The 19,363-nt window shown below is 33.0% G+C and overlaps 1 protein-coding gene across 4 annotated transcripts in view; it reads right to left on the bottom strand.

The window, feature by feature from the left end:
* Positions 1-19,363, bottom strand: part of LOC143223151 (potassium voltage-gated channel protein Shaw-like) — a 162,928-nt gene that overhangs the window by 77,997 nt on the left and 65,568 nt on the right. For 2 of the 4 annotated variants that reach the window (XR_013012685.1, XM_076450705.1), the window contains exons 1-2: positions 12,016-12,187; positions 5,752-6,347 (exon numbers count right to left, since the gene is read on the bottom strand). Coding sequence is in view for 1 of the 4 variants with exons in the window: in XM_076450705.1 (XP_076306820.1) it covers positions 5,752-6,291 (540 nt within the window). In the remaining 3 variants the exon portion in view is untranslated. Of the gene's footprint in view, positions 1-5,751; positions 6,348-12,015; positions 12,188-19,363 lie in introns of those variants that run through there. The other 2 variants (XR_013012686.1, XR_013012687.1) reach the window with 1 other exon arrangement.

Below are 19,363 nucleotides of genomic sequence, written 5' to 3'. Positions count from 1 at the left end.
GAGTTGGTGATGTTAGTGAGCAGTACTGACTAGCTGTTGTCCCTATGGCCTTCAGGTAAAGCAACGGTAAGGCTTTTGATTTTCAACGCTAAAATGTCCCTTCGATGGACATAGTAAATAGCCTGATGTAGCTTTGCTATAAAAAAGCACACATGCACTCTCTAATCTAATTTATCACTCCAACATTAGGAAAGATTAGCGAAGATATCTCTCGTTTATTTTTGTAAGTAATCCAAAGAACAAACTATCGTTAACCACACACAAAGTGTTAATGTTTACGTGACAATATATAATGTTAGGTTAATTATTAACTTGAAGGTATTTAAAATATTTGTAAGTGTAAGATATTACTAGACCGCCAATGTACAGTATTATCTAATTTTAAATTATTATCAGCGATCAGTAATTCACTACTGTCTAGGCTCTATGTGGAGCAAAACGTTTCGACATTATTGACTTCCTCGCTATGAAACACATAGAACCAGAATTTCTAATCATAAAATAGTCATAAAAGTAGTATTCTAAAATTAACTAAAGAAAATGTTCAGTGATGAAAGCTGATATTTTATTCAAACATCAAGGTTTTGGTAGACAAAGTGGGGAAGTCAGTAATTTAGTGATTTTATTTTCCATGTAAAGTCGAAACAGCTTAGTTTCTGTGTGAATATTAGCCGATAAAATTATATGTCTACATCCACGTTTATCTTGTTTGGTTCCTACTTACAAGCTCAGTAGCGACTCCCACATAGCTTTCTTGTCATTTAACGATATGTTTTTCTCCAAAACTTGTATAAAATAATTTGCACATTATGCAATGCTAGGAATGGTAAAGGAACCGTTTGAATGGGCCCAGGATGGTCAGATGGGTTAAGGCCTTCGACTCGTAATCTGAGAGTCGCGGGTTCGAATCCCCGTCGCACCAAACATGATCGCCCTTTCAGCCGTGGAGGCGTTATAATGTGACGGTCAATCCCACTATTAGTTGGTAAAAGAGTAGCCCAAGAGTTGGCGGTGGGTGGTGATGACTAGCTGCCTTCCCTCTAGTCTTACAGTGCTAAATTAGGGACGGCTAACGCAGATAGCCCTTGAGTAGCTTTGCGCGAAATTCAAAAAAACAAATAAAGAAGCTATTATATATATATATATATATACTCTGAAACAAAATTATCAATTACAAAGTGAAAATACACACAACAAGCAACACAATCATCTATTATTTTCTAAACCCAAAGAATATTTTTTCTTTCCTGTTTATTATTTTTTGTCCGCAACGATTTTTCTTAGAAAATTACGGTGATACCACAGTTATATAATGACTGCTGGATGACAATAAAATGAAAAAAAAAGTTTTGCTTATTGTTATTAAGCACGAAGTTTCACAAAAAAGCTATCTGTGATGTCTCCACTACGGGTATCGCAACCCAGTGGTTAGTAACGTAAGTTCACCGACATATTACATAACACTGATATTTTATATCCTATGGAAAAGTAAAGCCTCGAATCATTCATAGGAACACGTGTCAATCAACATATATTAAATTAATTATTTACAGTACATCAGACACTAGGACGTAAGATTGCGCAAAAACAAGACAGTGACCGTAACAGAGTATGACAGATCTATAATTATTTATTTAATGTGTTAAAACCTTTGTTTTCTTTAACCTAGTTTCTAATATAGGTTTTTCTTCTCTTTTCTTCAAATTATATCAGAACTTCGGGATGTTTTAATATATCTCTATATTTATTTGAATGTTTCTCTACTTTACCTGCGATGTTATTCAGATTCCATTTTTCTGATTTTTTATCATTTCATTAACTAGTTGAAAGATTGATAGACGTAGCTTTTAAAATAATATACTAATGTATTGTAATTATAAGAACCATATATATAGAACACCTCATTTTTCTCGTGGTTTGGAGTTTTTCTGTATATAAAGTAAATTTTTTTGTAAATGTTGGAAAAAAACAGCTTGCAAGAGAAGTCGATTTTCTGATTTTTCACTTTATCTATGACTTTCATATGCTGCCTCCCAGTGGTATGTCTGCGGACTTACAAAGCTAGAAACTGTGTTTCGATACACGTGATGAGCAGATTACAAATAATTTATTGTGTAGCTTTGTACTTAACTTAAAAAAAACACAAAAAATTCACATGCAGCGTATAAGTTTGTTTGTTTGTAGCTAAGTTCAAAGCTACACAATCTCGAAATTCGGTTTTTAGGGAATAATTCCACAGACTTACCGCTGAGAAATTTTAAGAGAAAAGCAGTATACATAGTTACAAATGGTTAAGTGGTGAAGTACATTTTCTAATAGTTCAAAATGTTCAACCTAAATACAGTACTATCATTGGCTACATTTTTACAGAAAGTACAGGCAATCATTTAATATTTTCTCATTCTGATTTTTGTAGATGTAAGCATATAAGGATAATATTCTTTTCCCCTCAAAAATATCGCCCAATTCAGCGAGTAGAGTGTGATTTTACCGTTGCAATACCAGAACATAGAAGTTTTAACAGCTTTACATGATAGTCGTTAGAGTTTGATAGAAATTGTTAAATGCCACATCTGTTCACCAAGTACTGCGAAGTGACATTGGACAAGTACAAGAAAACCCTGTTTTATAATATCAGCTAAGTTAGAGGACAGACGGATAATAAAGCTCACTGAAAGAGGCGTTAAATATCTAAAAATCAATTCACTGTAAAACCGAAGAAACATTGCGAAAAACCTTTATGATGACATTATCAAGTCACGCACGTATAAATTGTCTTCAAGTAGCACAGCTTCAAGAACTCTTCAGCAATGTGGCCTTCAAGGGAGAGTGAGAAAAAGAAAGGCCCACTACTATAAATATAGAATATAACAGAGAGACTAACGCCTGCGAAAGAACATGTATTCTGGTATTTGGAACAGTTTTGGGTTCCAAACGCGCGTGTGTATGGTCGCCAAAGAGCCAATATGAAGTTGCAGAAGGAGCACCTTGAGCCAATAATTAAACGTGCTGGAGGATCTGTGATGGTAATGGACTCCACGTATGCGAATGGTTTTGGATTTCTACAAAATGGGTAACGTCACTGAATATCATGAATAGTATATTTAGCTCATCCTTCCTCTGGAAGGAAAGTGATTGGTCAGTTTGTTTGTAGTTAAGCACAAAGCTACACAATGGGCTATCTGTGTTTTGCCCACCACAGGTATCGAAACACGGTTTCTAGCGTTGGAAGTCCGCTGACACATCGTTGTGTCCCTGGAGAGTATGATTGATCAAACTAAATATATGTGGAATATAACGACTTCAAACACTTGCCAGAAATTCCCAGATTATTTAATAAAATAGAAAGCTAAGAATATTTCTAGCAAATAACAGCTGCTTCAAACTCCAGAGAATAAATTGGGAACTCTTAGGATTTCATGCTTAAAAAAGTACTAACTCTACTAAACAAAGCCTCTGAACACGTCTTCAAGAAAAATGAAATAAAATTTCACCAGCGACTTCAGGAAAATACAAAGATACAATGCCACAGAGATTTGTGTTAAGAAAAGCTCAATAGATTGTTCGTGTACTAATTTTCAAATACTTTAGTGTAAGACTAATATATACGGGAAATCGATGACAGATTTCTTGTAAAGTTCAGAAAATGTCAGTTTCTGAGATGTCAAATACATTTGTATAATTCTGTGTATGTCATGATATAAAGGACTGTTTAATGTAAAATTAATAATTAGTTTATTTTATGAATTAATATTTTACTATTGTTTAGTTTTGTTTCTATTATAAGAAAGTTGAAAGCAGACGATTATTGGAAGTTGTGCTTGTAACTCCTTGATATCAAGAATGAATATAGTGAGCAGAAAATTTAGAAATAAACATATAAAGAATATGAAATATGCAGGAAACAACAGGTAGACAAATACAATAGCAGAAGAGAGCAAAGCTACGGTCAAGGAAAAGTTTAGCGTGAAATTAATTACCGTAGAAGTGAATGGCCTAATGGTTAACATAGGCCTAACGTTTCCTATGTTAGAGGGAATCTAACAGTTTCAAAAGAAACAACAAATATAGTTTATTCCGTCAAAACAAGTTCTAAAGTATTTGAACCAGCCTGAGTGCACTAAGATAAAAGGAACAGACAATATTTGAAGTACGAGGAACAGACGATTATTGAAACAGAAGCATACGACTGCAGTAACTCAGTAATGATGTAAGTAAATTATACACTGATTGCTAATGCAATAGAAAGAAAAAAAGGAAGTTCTGTTTGTCAACTGAAATTTTAAAGAAACTGAATAAGCCTAAGTGGATTTTTGACAAGAAAGGAATAACTATATATAGCGTTTATGATATGCCTATTATCATTATGGTGTTAAAATTTGTTGTACATAGTTTTAAAAATTTCAAATATATATCTGTATATTATTTTGAAAACAAGTGGAAAGTGTGCTGTTCGTTTACCTTTGAATTTATCGCCAACAAGTCACAGACACCTACTATAGAAAAATTTTAAGCCCAGCAACAATAACACAGTATGTATTAATACTATAAAAAAGTACAAGTAAAAGCCTTTAACTGATAATTGGCGAGAAAGTTTAACATCCGACTGTATATAATAAAACAATGAAACATTTCTACAAAATAAGAGAGTTGGGTTTTTGTAACTTATCATCATTAAAATATACATTAAAATTATTACTAGAACTAAATTACATAAAACAACATGAAATATTACCAATACGCATTTAAAATAAAATAAAATATTATAAAGTGATGCATATATTATTGTACATTGCTTAAACATGGCGCAATCAATATACAAAAATACAAAAAAGACGACAATTTTCTTTTACAATATTACAAAATGGCATAAAATGAGGATTTTCATAGCATAATAGTCCGTTTTGGACCTTTCGTGATGCTACATTTCTGTAATGTAGGAATATAATTAGAGTATATTAACTTGCAAAAACCCATGCCTATCACACTGATACATTTCAAGAGAGTGTTATTTGAAAATGTCGTTCAAGAGATTTAGTTAATTTTTCTGTAATTACTAGTTAGGTTCCTTAGAACACTGCATATGCATAACGTTCTTTTCTAAAATAGGCTTTCATACTATATAATTTAATGACAAAACTGTTTGGAGATGCCTAGCTACGATTAGCACTCATGCTTTCGCAACATCTACTTTTGTAAAATACTTTAAGAAGTTTTCGAACTGATATCAGACAACGAAACAAGTTAAAATATGAAGTGCTCAGTTTTATCAACTCTCACCACCATTAAGAAGTAAAGTTATGACAACACCAGGAAAAGTAGTTTTCAATTTTGTTTCATACCAGGAAGTTTGTAGAAGCTGCATTTTGACTGTAAATTACACGTGTTTGAAGTGTTAATTCAGATCAAAATAATAACATTTACAGGAATTTATTTGTTTTAATGGATTATACGTCTAATTACATTGGATGCATAAACTCATACAAATTATTGAATTGGTAATATGTTTATTGAAATGCAAAAAAGTCAGTTACTATTCTTATCCAATAGATGTACATCATATTAATATATTTTTAGACCTGTAAGTTTTATATTGAATTATAGAATTAAAAGGTAGCAAAAATCATAAATATTCAAATTAGATGAAAATTTTTCTTTCCCTAACTTTATCAGAGTTTACATTTTTCTCTTTTTATTTCAACTTGAACTGGCAACACAACTTATTTTAAGGAAAGTAAGTACAATTATTACCTTTGCTGCCATGGACGAATAAGGTTCATCAAACAACAACCAGATCTTAGGTTTAAGCTTCTGCCAGCAAGATAGCTTCCCGGCAAAATATTCATCTTCATGACCAAACTTTCTGGCGAGTTCTTCCTCACTGGGTTTTTCTGAGTCAATATCCAGAGTTTCTAGGATGGCTAATGTGGCTTGGGTGTCTCTGTGGGCAGTATAAGTCATCCAGCAACATGGCTCCACCTGGTTAGCGTCTAATCCCCAGAATTCTAATTCTTGCTCAAAAAGGGGACCACAGACGTTGGTGGGATAGTGAAGCTTGCCCGTTCGATAATAATTAAGAATCTGAGCGAAAACGCCTGGATGGCGGTCGAAGAAATATTCATTAAGGATTGGGTCATAGTTGGCCAAAGCCTCTGTAAGTCTGGACAGTCGTGTAGCTGGAATCTTTTTTAATGTGGCCTTGTAGGTTTCAAATCGAATTCCCCCAATGTTCAGAATAACCCGATTGTCCAGATCAATGGCACCTCTGTTATACGACTGTGAATGATACATGGTCCTTTATTGCAATCCTCCTCTGGTGGTGTGCAACATGTCTTCACCCAGAATTTCTAAAAAAAAAACGATTAGGAAAAATATGAAAGTATACAAACAAACTGTAATTGTACATTTCATGGTAAAATATTAGAGTTCGTACATGATACTTAAAAAAAAAGTCAGTAGCTCGTATACAGATTTTAATATACAGTAGTTCGGAAATTTAAATTCAAACTGTCATATTTTAAAATATAAGCTGTTTTTAACAGTTTCATAAAAAACGATTTTAATAAACTAAAACAACAATTTTACAAAGTTGTTTACCTACTAAAGAGTTCAGAATTAACGTGTATTTTAAAACACATAAATCCATCAATATAGTAAAATCTTTCTAGTTCTAAAATTATTATAGTATCTAACCTAGTAGTGTTAACAAAATGTTTTGTCTCTAAAGAGTATTACGTAAAACATATACTAGAAGTATAGTTGAAGAGTATTGTCTATATGGAAATTATTGTAAGCCCATTTCAACAATACTATAAAAGTTGCAGTAGGAACTTACTAGTAAGTAAATATTGCTCTAAGTCTTCTATATGTTTGAAAGTCCGTTTATATACATGTATATATTATGCAATAAAAATATTTAACTGTCCTGATTGTAATCTCACATTTCCAAACCTTACAATTAAATTTGTTCAACATTTTCTGGGCCTTACGATTAGTATGGTGAAGTTATACAAAAATATGTATTCGAAGCAACCTAGTTTTATAATACTTTTCTATCCATATTCTGGTAATAAACGTACAAACATTACGTTTACGTGTCGTATTCTAAATCTGTTTAAGCACTAAAAGAATTCCGATTTTACAGTTGGTGCATATATATTACGAGGTCTGTGATTTTTTTTCTACAAGATTGCTCTTGAGATCTGAAGAGTTGTGAAAACTTATTTCAACAACGTAATAATGTAATTTCATAAAAATCTAAAAATCCATTTCAGCAGCAATGTAATGCTACTGCTATTATATTACACAACTTCTTGTAAACTTATCTTAATAGCGTGATCTAAATGGTTTAAATTTACGAGTATTACCATGTTGCCGAAGAATACTGGATTTCTGAATATATTTGTGTTTTCTGCTTGTGTAACTAATGTAGCAATTTGGTTTATGTATATCCTATTAACACAATTCAAAAAGTATTATTGAAGCTTCCTGGTTTTAACAATCTTGCAAACGCATTATAACAATGAACTGCTATTTTCAGCAAATACTGTGGTAAGTCTATTTTGGGAGAATTATCGACGTGTTGTTGTAGTGTTACTCGTTCACTTTTATTGAAACTTTGTATTGAACTTGAACTGTCCTGTTGTTACCAGTATTCTAAAATCTTATTTTAGTTGGTTAATATTCGTTCTTTACATTTATGTTCTTTCATTTAAAGATGCCGCAAAAGTGTCAGTCGAAGCGTCCTCGGCATTTTGGAGATCGTTACAAACTTATTTAAGAATGTCACAGTTTGCGAATTTGTAAGTGCTCTAATTGAGTTAATGTCAATGGGGTGCTCCAGTTTCAACGTATGCAAACATATTCTAGTATTGTCATTGGAGTTTCTGGCATTATGATTTCCCTGTAATCTTATTTCCTATGTGTGAACAGTAATATATTCTTAGTATTCCAAATGTATAAAAGTTATATTAATGATTGTTTTCTAGAAGTTTAAAATGTGATCGTATTAATTAGCTCCAAAAATAAATACGGTTGTTTAAAGAAATTTTAAGGCAACGTCAAGTAAAATTAGTGTTGTACTATTAAGATGTTAATAAAGAATACTGGTTGAGTTGGCATTGCTATAATTGTAACGTAAGTGTGCAGTTATTTCTACTAGTATGATTTTATTGTTTGCGTCCTGGATTTCTTGTTTCTAGCATGACTGTAACTAAGATATATATATATATATTTAATTTTTTATATGTTGCTATTACTTGGATGTTTTGAAAGGTTAAATGCTATTGACATCGAAATGTTGAAGCTTTACCAGAGGTAAAATTATTATGCATTATGAGTATTATGAAGGTTAATCATTATTTTTCATAGTATATGAGTTTACAGGTAAAAGAGATCAGACACGTTACTCAACGAAACTTTTCATAATTTCGTATGACTATATATAAGTGTGATTGTAAAAACATCTCCTCTTTCTTTACAAAGAACAGATAAACGAGTGTGAAAAGTGTTAAAGGACCAGATGGCCTAAAATAAAAAGACCATTTGAATTTATAAAGCTGGAATAGCTGTTATTACTAAATATCATTCATATGCTTTAATTTCATCTTAGACTCTCTAAGCTGTCATAGCGTGTCTTGTGTGGTAGCAATTAAGCAACCAAACTGGACCAAACAATACTAAAATCAAGCATAAATGTTACAAAGGCCTTGTTACGCCCATAAAGGCTCTGAAATATACATATGTTGTATACCAAAACAAGTACACTGTAAAGAGTGTCAACAAAAGCATCTTGGTTTGCCAGGGAAGAAAATCATTTTGAGTATTCCACTAGCAAGTATTCGTGGCTACCAAGTATCCATAGTGGACATATGAAGATATTTTTACTGGCACGTCTATAGACGAGCACGTGCATAAAAGGGGAAAAAATTGCTCAAGTACACTGATAATATTAGACAAATGTAATAAAGTCAATTAATATACGCTTAAGGGTTATTTTTACTATTTACAATAGGACTGATTTATTATTTAAATGCATCCAAATTTACTTTTTAAAGATTTTTACTGAGTGACTTTCACTACTTTATGGTTTAGTATTTAAGGTAATCAGATCATCAGTTAAAGAAATCAGATTTAAAACGTGTTCCATAAACTATAATCAAAAGTAAATATATAAATGAGGACAATGGCAGGATAATTAGCATTTATACGGATGCTGTTCATTTCAGCACAAAAATTTCACAATCAAATGTCTGTGCACTGAACACCGTGGGAAACTGAACCTCGAATTTTAGAGTTGTACGTCTGTAAACCAACCGCTATTCCACTGTAAGGCTACCATACGAATACCAAGTCTTTTTCGTAAATTTTTCATATGAAATTTAAATATTAAAATTAATAATACCTCTATATTTTTATCATAAAACGTTTTAAAAATAAGTAATCTAACTGGTACATTAATACGTGTCAACCAACAGATAATACTCTCATCAGGTTGTTCATGGACATTTCCTAAGTATAGCTATAAAATGTGATGCGTGAACAGAAGCTGTTTTTATTCTTTTATATGCGGTTTATATATCATGTAAAAATATTTCATTCTCATTTAAAATTCTAAAGTCATAGGTGTCACGATCAATATCTCTAACCGTATTTATTGATAAATTTCTAATAAATGAATTGAAATAATTATTGGCTGTTTCAAAGCACATTTACTAAATTATTATTAAACCTAAAATTTATTATCTTCCTATGCAGTTTTTGGATTAAATAAAGTAATTCTGAAAAGTGAAAAGTTTAGAGGTAAAATTTTAAAAGATTTAGTAATATTAGTTTAGTAAACTTATTTGTTATCTGAAATATGTTAGGTGATTTCAATTGTACCATATATGTGTATATAAAGAAAACCAAAATCATTTACTGATTAATTTTTTTTATTTTGTACCAGTTCTATTTTCAACTTGTTTCAATTTCATTTTTAATGTGAGAAAATAACAAATATATTGTGTAATTATTTAAACTGTTTTTTTAGAAATCTGTTTAATTTTATGCAAGGTGAAATATTTAATTTTAGAAAAAAAATGTAGGTAAACAAACAGTGTCAAAATTTAGTTTAATTGTAGATTAATTCAATATTTTATCCGATAAATAGGTTGCTCACATTTTTATAAGTAATCGGCATGTCCTGGTGTTTAAGGCGTTCGGGTCGTAGGCTGATGGTCGCAGGCTCGAATTGCCATCATACCGACCCTGCTCGCCCTTTCAGCCGTATGGGCGTGTTAATGTTGGTAAAAGAGTGGGCGGTGGATGGTGATGACTAGCTGCCTTCTCTCTAGTCTTAGACTCCCGGATTAGGGACGGCTAGTACATATAGCCTCATGTAGCTTTGCGCGAAATTGATTTGGTGGAACTGGGAGTCGAACCCGCAACTCTGTGGTTACAAGTCAAGCGTCCTAACCACCTGATCATGCTGGGCGGGTCCTTTTATTAATAGAAAGAACTAGCCTACGGCTTTGTGTAGACAATTCATGGTACAGCACCAACCGCCAATAATTGGATTACACTTCTTTGACCCATGGGCCCGGCATGGCCAAGCGCGTAAGGCACGCGACTCGTAATTCGAGGGTCGCGGGTTCGCGCCCGCGTCGCGCTAAACATGTAGTAAGAGTAGCCCAAGAGTTGGCGGTGGGTGGTGATGACCAGCTGCCTTCCCTCTAATCCTACACTACAAAATTTGGGACGGCTAGCACAGATAGCCCTCGAGTAGCTTTGTGCGAAATTCCAAAACAAACAAACAAACAAATCTTTGACCCAAGAATGGGAATTCACGTTCAATGACATCACTGTACAAAGCACCTTTTTGCGTCATTTGGTGAACTATGAACTTTCAGAATTATTGTCTGGTCATCGTGGATAGTATGCCACGTCTGACCCAAAGAGTATAATCTAAACATTCGCTTGCGGAAATATAACCGAAATACTATTTTTAGAGACAAGCATTATTTTCATTTTATTCCATTATTTCCTGGTCCATAACTATTCAAGTTAAGATTTAAATGTTAAACATATTGTTGGTGCGAACGTGCTTTGTAGTCACTATGAGAAAACAAGTACACTGGATACGTATAGTTAAGAAAACGTGTCATTGGTTACTATTCCCAATAGCACACTTTAATCAAAGTCTAGATTGAACTGGATATTCCTTGAACTTAGACTTCAATATTATACAATTTTCGGAACAATAAATTTATTTATTAATGTTTAGTTGTGCTTGTATAGTGCAGATACTTTTAAATACGTAGCAAATGCTATGTTAAACAACATTTTCATATAAAGTATTGAACTAGCCCTAGAAGTTGGCATGAAAAATGCTTGATTGTTGCAGTTTTGTTCTGTGAAAGACTGGACATAATAATGCATTGATAGTACACGCATTACTGAAGTTGTAATTATGCAGGATGTCTTGCTGAAAGAAAATGATACAAAAACCAGAATAAAAAAATATTTATCAAGCTGAACCATTCTTTAAACTGTGTACACACATTCACACTTTTTTTAAGCAGAAGTTAATCCAGATACCGGAATTTAAAATAAATTTTGATCAACGTTTGGTTTATCCAAACATTAGAATGTTGAATGAGTCAGTTGTTTAAGAAGTACCTAATTTCTCTACAACCAATTAGCAATAAAACTTTTTGACGGTTTATTAAACAATGCGGCTCAAAACATGACTAAGAAATAATGAAATAGATATATCAAGACTTTAAATTTTGTAACAATCAGTTGCGGTGTGAAGTTCTAAAATGTTAACTTTGATGAAGAAATAATAATAACTGAATTTAGTCATTCTACTTCTAGACAGATTTTCATCAATCAACTTGCTTTCGATTATTAGATATTTAGTTTTGATTTTGATATATAGTTGTTTAGTTTCCCAAGCTGAGCGAGAGCTGATGACACAATGAAACAGAATAAAGTTTCTTTATAACTGACAGCAGCAGTTGAAGAATCACTCACCCATATCTGGTTCTCATCTTCAAAGAAATTAACTTTGACGCTATTACGATCAGGCTCAACATCTACCTGGTACAAAAGTATAAAGTTCTCTAGTTTTCACTATAATAGTGGTACTGTCAAGTGCACGAGCTATATGAGAATCAGGTTGTCGCGCGTGCACTATCATCACCAGCCAACCCTAACCTGTGTAATAGTGCTATCGATCTTCCAGTAGTTCAGGTGCTAACTAGCAGCGCCACCTGTACCACCAATGCCAAGGAGTAATGGTTGGAATTTATTGTAGAGACAACCAGTAAAACATCACAAGTTTGATGACGTCGTAACGAGTTCTATAGGAAAGCACACACTCCAAACCAGATAGATGGAAGCATCATTTAGCTATGAAGTTTATCATTGAGAGAACCAGTTCGTTGAAAAACATCGCATAAAATGACCAAGCTATTGACCTTAGTTTTATCATCCATGTTTATATATACCTAGCACAGTTTAAGTACAATAACTCGAACAATAGTACTGTAGATAGATTTATGTCAAGTATTTTAGAAACCCTTAGAACTATAGGTGTATCGCACATTATTTGTATGCGTGCTGTATAGTAACACTATACTGTGTCTGTACTTATTACATTGGTAAAGTAATTTAGTGTGGACCGGTATATTTATTATAGAAATAAATCTCAAAGAATATATGTTTACTTTAATATGCTTTCTGTATCGTGAATGTATTTTACATATTATATGATGTCCATAATTTCCATATAGGTAATACAACTTTATGCACTATAATATAATAAAGGCATAATAACAACTTTATTATTTTAGAAAAGGGAGGAACCCTGTATGTAATAACAAATTCACAATGACTCATTTAATTATGCAAACTGTTCTTGTCATCTATAACTATAATCAGATACTTGTTGGGGAAATTTCTTGTTGATGTTTTAAATTTGTTAACTAATGGTATTAACGCGTCTATGAATGATACGATATTTCAATTTATTCCTTACCAAGCAGCTAGAAAATTATATTTTTGATTGATTCATAAAAATAGATATTGTACAAGCACACATTTGGGGTGTTTAAGCGATACCCTGGAAATATAGTTTGACACGCAACAAAGCCTACTTTTGACACCGTTTCCGAGAATTGTGGAAATGTATTTTTCGACCTTATGTGCGTATATTCGATTGAAAATAAACGAACATTTTATGTTGTTATTGTAGCCTGAAGCGTATTCAAACAAAAAGTTGTTAGAGGATGAACGTTTAAATAAAATCCAGTTATCTTCATTCCAAGTTAAAGTTCAGTAGCTGTTTAGTAGTATGTTCAAAATAATTGGTAAAGCCGAAAACGAAATTATGCTTGTTTTTGAATTTCTCGCAAAGCTACATGAGGGCTATCTGCGTTAGCCGTCTCTAATTTAGCAGTTAGAACTGTAAGACTAGAGGGAAGGCAGCTAGTCATCACCACCCATTGCCAGCTCTTGGGCTACTCTTTACCAACGAATAATGGAATTAACCGACACAATACAAAGCCTCCACAGTTGAAAGGGTGATCATAATTTGTGGTGACGATGACTCGAACCCGCGACCCTCAGATTACGAGTCAAGCGCCTTAACCACCTGGCCATGCCGGGCCTACGAAACTGTGGAACAACTGAAGAAGACGTTGTGATCTTTCATATGAAACCTAGATAAAACAGTTAAAAAGTAGCTATACATCTTTAAAACTTTGATAACACTTGAGTGTTGACGAACAAGATCGTTTTTGAGTCCCCATCTTTATTTGCTTTTTTACTTGAATTTCTGTCACTTTTATAGACACGTTAAATATTGCAAATGTTGTTTTTTTATTGTTTATAAAATAATATCTCACTACAGATTGTTTCAAATTTAGTTTGAGATCTATACCTTTTTAACATCTTTTAAATTTAATTTTTTTACTTGTTTGTTATTAAGCACAAAGATGCATAATGGGCTGTCTCTGTCCTACCCTCTAGAGGATATAGAAACCACATGTTTGGCGTTTTAACCCTTCAGACTTATTTCTGAATCAACATGGCTCAAATTTGGAAATAAGCAACTCATAGTTGGTACTGAGTGAAAATCAATAGAAAAATTTTCATTGCTGTTTAAACGTGAAAGTACTCTTTCTTTTGCGGCGAGTAAATTTAAATAAAATGTACTATATGAAGTACTGTGCAAAATTGTTAGAGCAATGTAATATTTTCTCGTTCTTTCTATTTGATGGAGCTATTCTTCCATGCCACTACAGAATGTAAATTTCAACAGTATGGTAATGTTTCACTGATCCATGTTGACAACTGAATGAGTAGGTGTGAGAATACTTATAATTCTTTAGAATTACCATATGCTTCTACGCAGGACATGTCATAAGGGTTCTGCTTGAATGAACATACTGATCAAACTTAGGGTCTGGAATAACTGTTATGGTACCCCATGCTAGCAAAGAGCTAGAATATGGTATTGGTATACGCTAGAAGAAATAAATTCAATAGCACTCCACAAATAAACCTTGATTTAAAAAAAAACAAACAGTGTTTAGCACCATGTATTAAGTTTTGTTGTCGTGCCACGGCCCAGAGGGCGTAGAAAATTGTTAGTAAAGCAGAAAGTTCGCATAAAATATTTATGTGTTGCTAGTTGGACTGTCCTAAAAATTTCTTCAGAGTTTAATAACTCCCCCAAACAGTTTCAAGTTCATCTAGATCGTGGGACCTAGATAGATAAATTTAAAAATAGAAAAAAAAGAGACAGAACACCTAAACTCAAAGACATCTTTGTTTATTTAGCATTCGGTTCAGAAGGAAGACTGTCACTGATCTCCAGCATGAGATAAATAACCATGTACCAAATAACAGAAAAGTATTCAGATCTACAGTATCAAGAAGACTCAACGAGAACAGAATATATGGTTGTGTGTCAGTTAAAAAAATATTGTCAATATTGAATTTTGCTAAAAACTACAAAAACTGGACTGTTAATGATTTTGGAAAGGGTGCTATGAGCGGCTGATTCCAAGTTTGAAATATCTGGTTCATAGCGTAGGTTGTATGTTTTGCGGAAAAAAGGTGAAAGATGCTTATTTCAATACATTGCACCTACCATAAAGAATTGGAGAGGCAGTGTGATGGTTTGCGGGTGTTCTTTTGCTTAGACGACAGCAAGAATTTTCAAAGTATCATATATAGAATAATGGACTAGCGAAATTACAACCAGATACTGTTCCGTCATGGTACGCCCAGTTGTTTGCGTATTATTGGTAAATAATTCCAATACCAATAAGATAATGACCCAAAACACTCATTCAACGTGTGCAGAAATTACTTAGCAAAGAAAAAAGCTGCTGGTGCCATTCAAATGATGCAATTTTTACCACAGAGCCCCGATCTCAACCTAGTTGAGTAGATCTGGGATTTGGTAGATCAAAAACTTGACAAATCAAAAGTTACTTCCAAAGAAACCTTACAGAAGTGTATTATGGACATTTAAATTACAATTCTAAAGAACATTTTAATTAAATATGTTACAACAATGCCTAAAAGACTATCTGCAGTTATAAAAGCAAAAGGGGAACACAAAAAATATTAATTGTATGCTAAACTCAAGCACTTCCACTGAGTTCCTGTTGTACTAAATATGAAGATTAATAAAATGTTGATATTTCACCTGTGATTTACCTTCTACTGTTCTGTGAAAGTAGCCTGAAAACTAATTTTTAACTTTGTCTTAACACTTTTTTACAGTACTGTATATAGACAGTGTCTGTAAGACCACACACGTAAGCTTTATCCTAGCACTCTTTCACAGTAATGTATACACAAACTATGTGTAAGGCCACATACGTAAACGGATAAGCCAAATTGCTTTGATGCTCTTTTAATTAACTGGTTCGCGTAAAATATTAGTTAAAACTTAAACAATATTAAATTTTGGTTTGGTATTAAGATAAAACTAAGTTCACACGTTTTGACGTAGGTCATTACTGTCAGGAACTGTTATATTTTTGTGATCATAAGTATGAAAACATTTGTTTCGACAATTTAGGATGACGCGTGTTTTAGACAGGTACGGTGTTATCTGTTTACTTATCTATTATCGTCAGCACTTTTTAATAACTAACAATTAACAAGATATAATCAAAATGTAGTAATTAACACAAAGTGTTTATTCCTTATCTTCAGTAAACAAGAAGTAATAATATGTTATCATAATTTAGTAATTAACTTCCAACAATAATTTCCTGTATCTTCGAGCATTAATGAAAATCTTCATATGGTAGATATACTATTGTGACCATAGATAACAGAAATCCATGGTTACCGAAAATCGTAACTTGACAGCTTAATATATGGCCATCTCAACGACGGATTGCATTTCTGGGACTGCGTCCAATACTTAACATGCCTATAATGTTGCTGTATGTGGTTATTTTCCATTTCAATGACGGACTGCTCCATGTCTGGAATAACGTGATAGACAGCTTATAGAAACCCTTCAATATTTAACATGAAAAGGTTTTCGTTATCGTAATTACGAAGCTGTTCACAACAACAGTATGTTTGATGACCATCTGCTTTTATACGTGATAATATTCTATGCCAATGAGGGTCTGCCTCCTCGTGATAACGTGATAGGCAGCTGGTAGAAGCTGTCCAATAACTAATATGACTGTACGCTGCTGTAAGTGATCATCTACCATGTCAATGACGGATTGCATCCGTGGAATAATATTACAGACAGCTGAAGCTATCTTTTAACACAGCTGCATGTCGGACGTGATGACCTTTCATACAAATAGTAACCTGAATCCTTGGGATGATGTGACAGATAACTGAAAGAAGCTATTCAGTATTTTATATTTTTACCTGTTGCTGTGGTCCTTACTTGATGTTTGGGTATGGGGATTCCTAAAGTCGCTTGTATATCTGCTACCTAAACGAACGTGACAGTACATACCTATGTTGAATATTGAACATATTTTTTCGGCTATTTATCACGCCATCCTAAAAACGCAGTCCGTTATTAACATTACTGTTTGCCACATTAAGGGTATATCACCCTCTGATGACCATATGCTAAATCTGCATGAGTTTCACGGCAACGTTGGTATATAGTCACAAACAAGTTTTGCTTTATGAAGAATAGTATTTATTGTATTCGTGTTCGAACACTGTTACAAACCATATAAGTGCTCTGTACAGAGAGAGTACGTAATGATCCTAAAATGTGTTTAAAAACTGGGATAAAGCAAATTTTTGATCTAGTTTCTCGTGGGAGATCAATATTACTGGTATGTTCACACGAAAGTGTTAATTTAAACACGGATTATAACGACGAAGGTTAGAAGATAAACACAAAGTTACGAAGAGTTATATACAAGACCCACAAGAAACTCTCACGTTTAAACTAACAGAACACTCAAATAACCCTTTAGATCTTAAATACATTATTCCTGAAACTATAGTATTTACCTATTTCACAAAACCCAAATGTAGGTTTTCTGATACAATTCAGCCCCTGGTGGACTAAGCAGTGGATTTTATACACATTTCTTCAATCACTAATTACGAATTTTAACGTGTTTAATTTTTAACATAAAATGTTTGTCAATTGCTTCATATTTTTATCTTCATACATGCTTGTAAGTTAAATTAACTGAAGCCCATTACACACGACATGAAGCACAATAAACTACAGTATTTTGTGATTTACCGAACACCATGTGAAAAATTAAACACTTCGTATAGCTTTTATAAGTTACCTATAAGAAGAGATTGAGCTTTTGGATGCTACTTTAACAGTAATTTCTTCGAAGGAAGAAAATAAATAATAACCACAATTTACGAGGCTCAGAACTGAACAGTTAAGTTGTTTGAAGTTAAGTTATATAGCTACACAATGGGCTACCCGTGTTCTGCCCACCACACATATCGAACACGCTTTCTAGCGATGTAAGTCCGGAGGCAAACTGAACAGATTCATTAATCATGCAATGAACGCCACATAATTTCACTGTTTTAAAATATACAACTAATGTCAATTCTTGTTTAGTACCATGATTTTAGACTATACATTGTATTTCAGTGATATTATGAATTGTAGCTTGTAAACTAATTTTACGATTCGAAGAGAGAGCTTTATCTTAAACACTAATAAACTTCTAAGCAATATAAAATTACAAAACTATTTTAAAAACTTTTTCTTAAGTTTTATTTATACACGTAATTCAAGGCTTGAAAGTATTAAGCAAAATTCTCTTTATTTTAAACAAAATTTAAAACGACCTTTGGAGGCTCGGTATGGTCAGCTCATTAAGGTACTCAACTCGTAGTCCAAGGGGCGCGGGTTCGAATCACCGTCACACCAGACATGGTAGCCCTTTTAGCCGTGTTGGCGTTATAATGTTACGGTCAATTTCACTATTCTTTGGTAAAAGATTAGCCCAAGAGTTGGCGGTGGGTGGTAATGACTAGCTGCCTTCCATCTAGTCTTACACTACTAAATTAGGAAATTCAAATCAAATCAAACGAAGCCTTCGAAATTTATGTCAAAGCACTCCATACTTTTCTATAGGTTCATTATGTTAAACAAAACTATAATTCAAGATGAAAGAAAGTCATTAAGCTAAACCAATAGAATTACTTCTTAGTCATGGAAAATTACTATTTGTGGTTGGTTTACTGAGTGTTATTTTGTGAGAAATTCTCCTAGGAACACTGACCGTGGAATGGTAATTATTTTCAATCGTAAAGAGAGAGATTTAGTAGATAATAAAATATACAATGTAACACATATAAAATAGCAAATTAAACAACGTTTTCATTGTTTTTCTTCTTACATTTAGCTGTCTAATAAAACGTGCTTTGTCCTGCCCTTCATGTTGAACATAATGGAAAACTAATTTTATCAGTTTGTTTCTTTCAGGAAACAATATTTTACACGGAAATAATAAAGGAACCCGCATCAGGTAATAAAATAAGAAATTACTCGCGTACAGAGAAATGAAACAGTTATAACATGTAAACATGTAGATGTTTGTTTTGTTTTGAATTTCGCGCAAAGTTACACGAAGGCTGTCTACGCTAGACGGTCTTAATTTAATAGAGAAAGAGTAGAAAAATAGAGCTTGTCATCAGCATCCACCGCCAACTCTTTGGTCATTCTTTTACTCGTAGCTTTATAATGGCCTCACGGCTGAAAAGGCAAGCATGTTTGATGACTTATAGATGAAAGAGTAAAATTAGATAAATAAATTTTAAAAAATTACTACGAAAAATTTCAAACCACGCTGGATCATAGGCACTTCGTACCTATGCTAGCCAAATA

The sequence above is a fragment of the Tachypleus tridentatus genome, chromosome 8, assembly GCF_004210375.1.
Source record: "Tachypleus tridentatus isolate NWPU-2018 chromosome 8, ASM421037v1, whole genome shotgun sequence".
Classification (NCBI taxonomy): domain Eukaryota; kingdom Metazoa; phylum Arthropoda; class Merostomata; order Xiphosura; family Limulidae; genus Tachypleus; species Tachypleus tridentatus.
The sequence above is the reverse complement of the archived record's forward strand: the minus strand, read 5'-3'. Positions and strand labels throughout refer to the sequence as shown.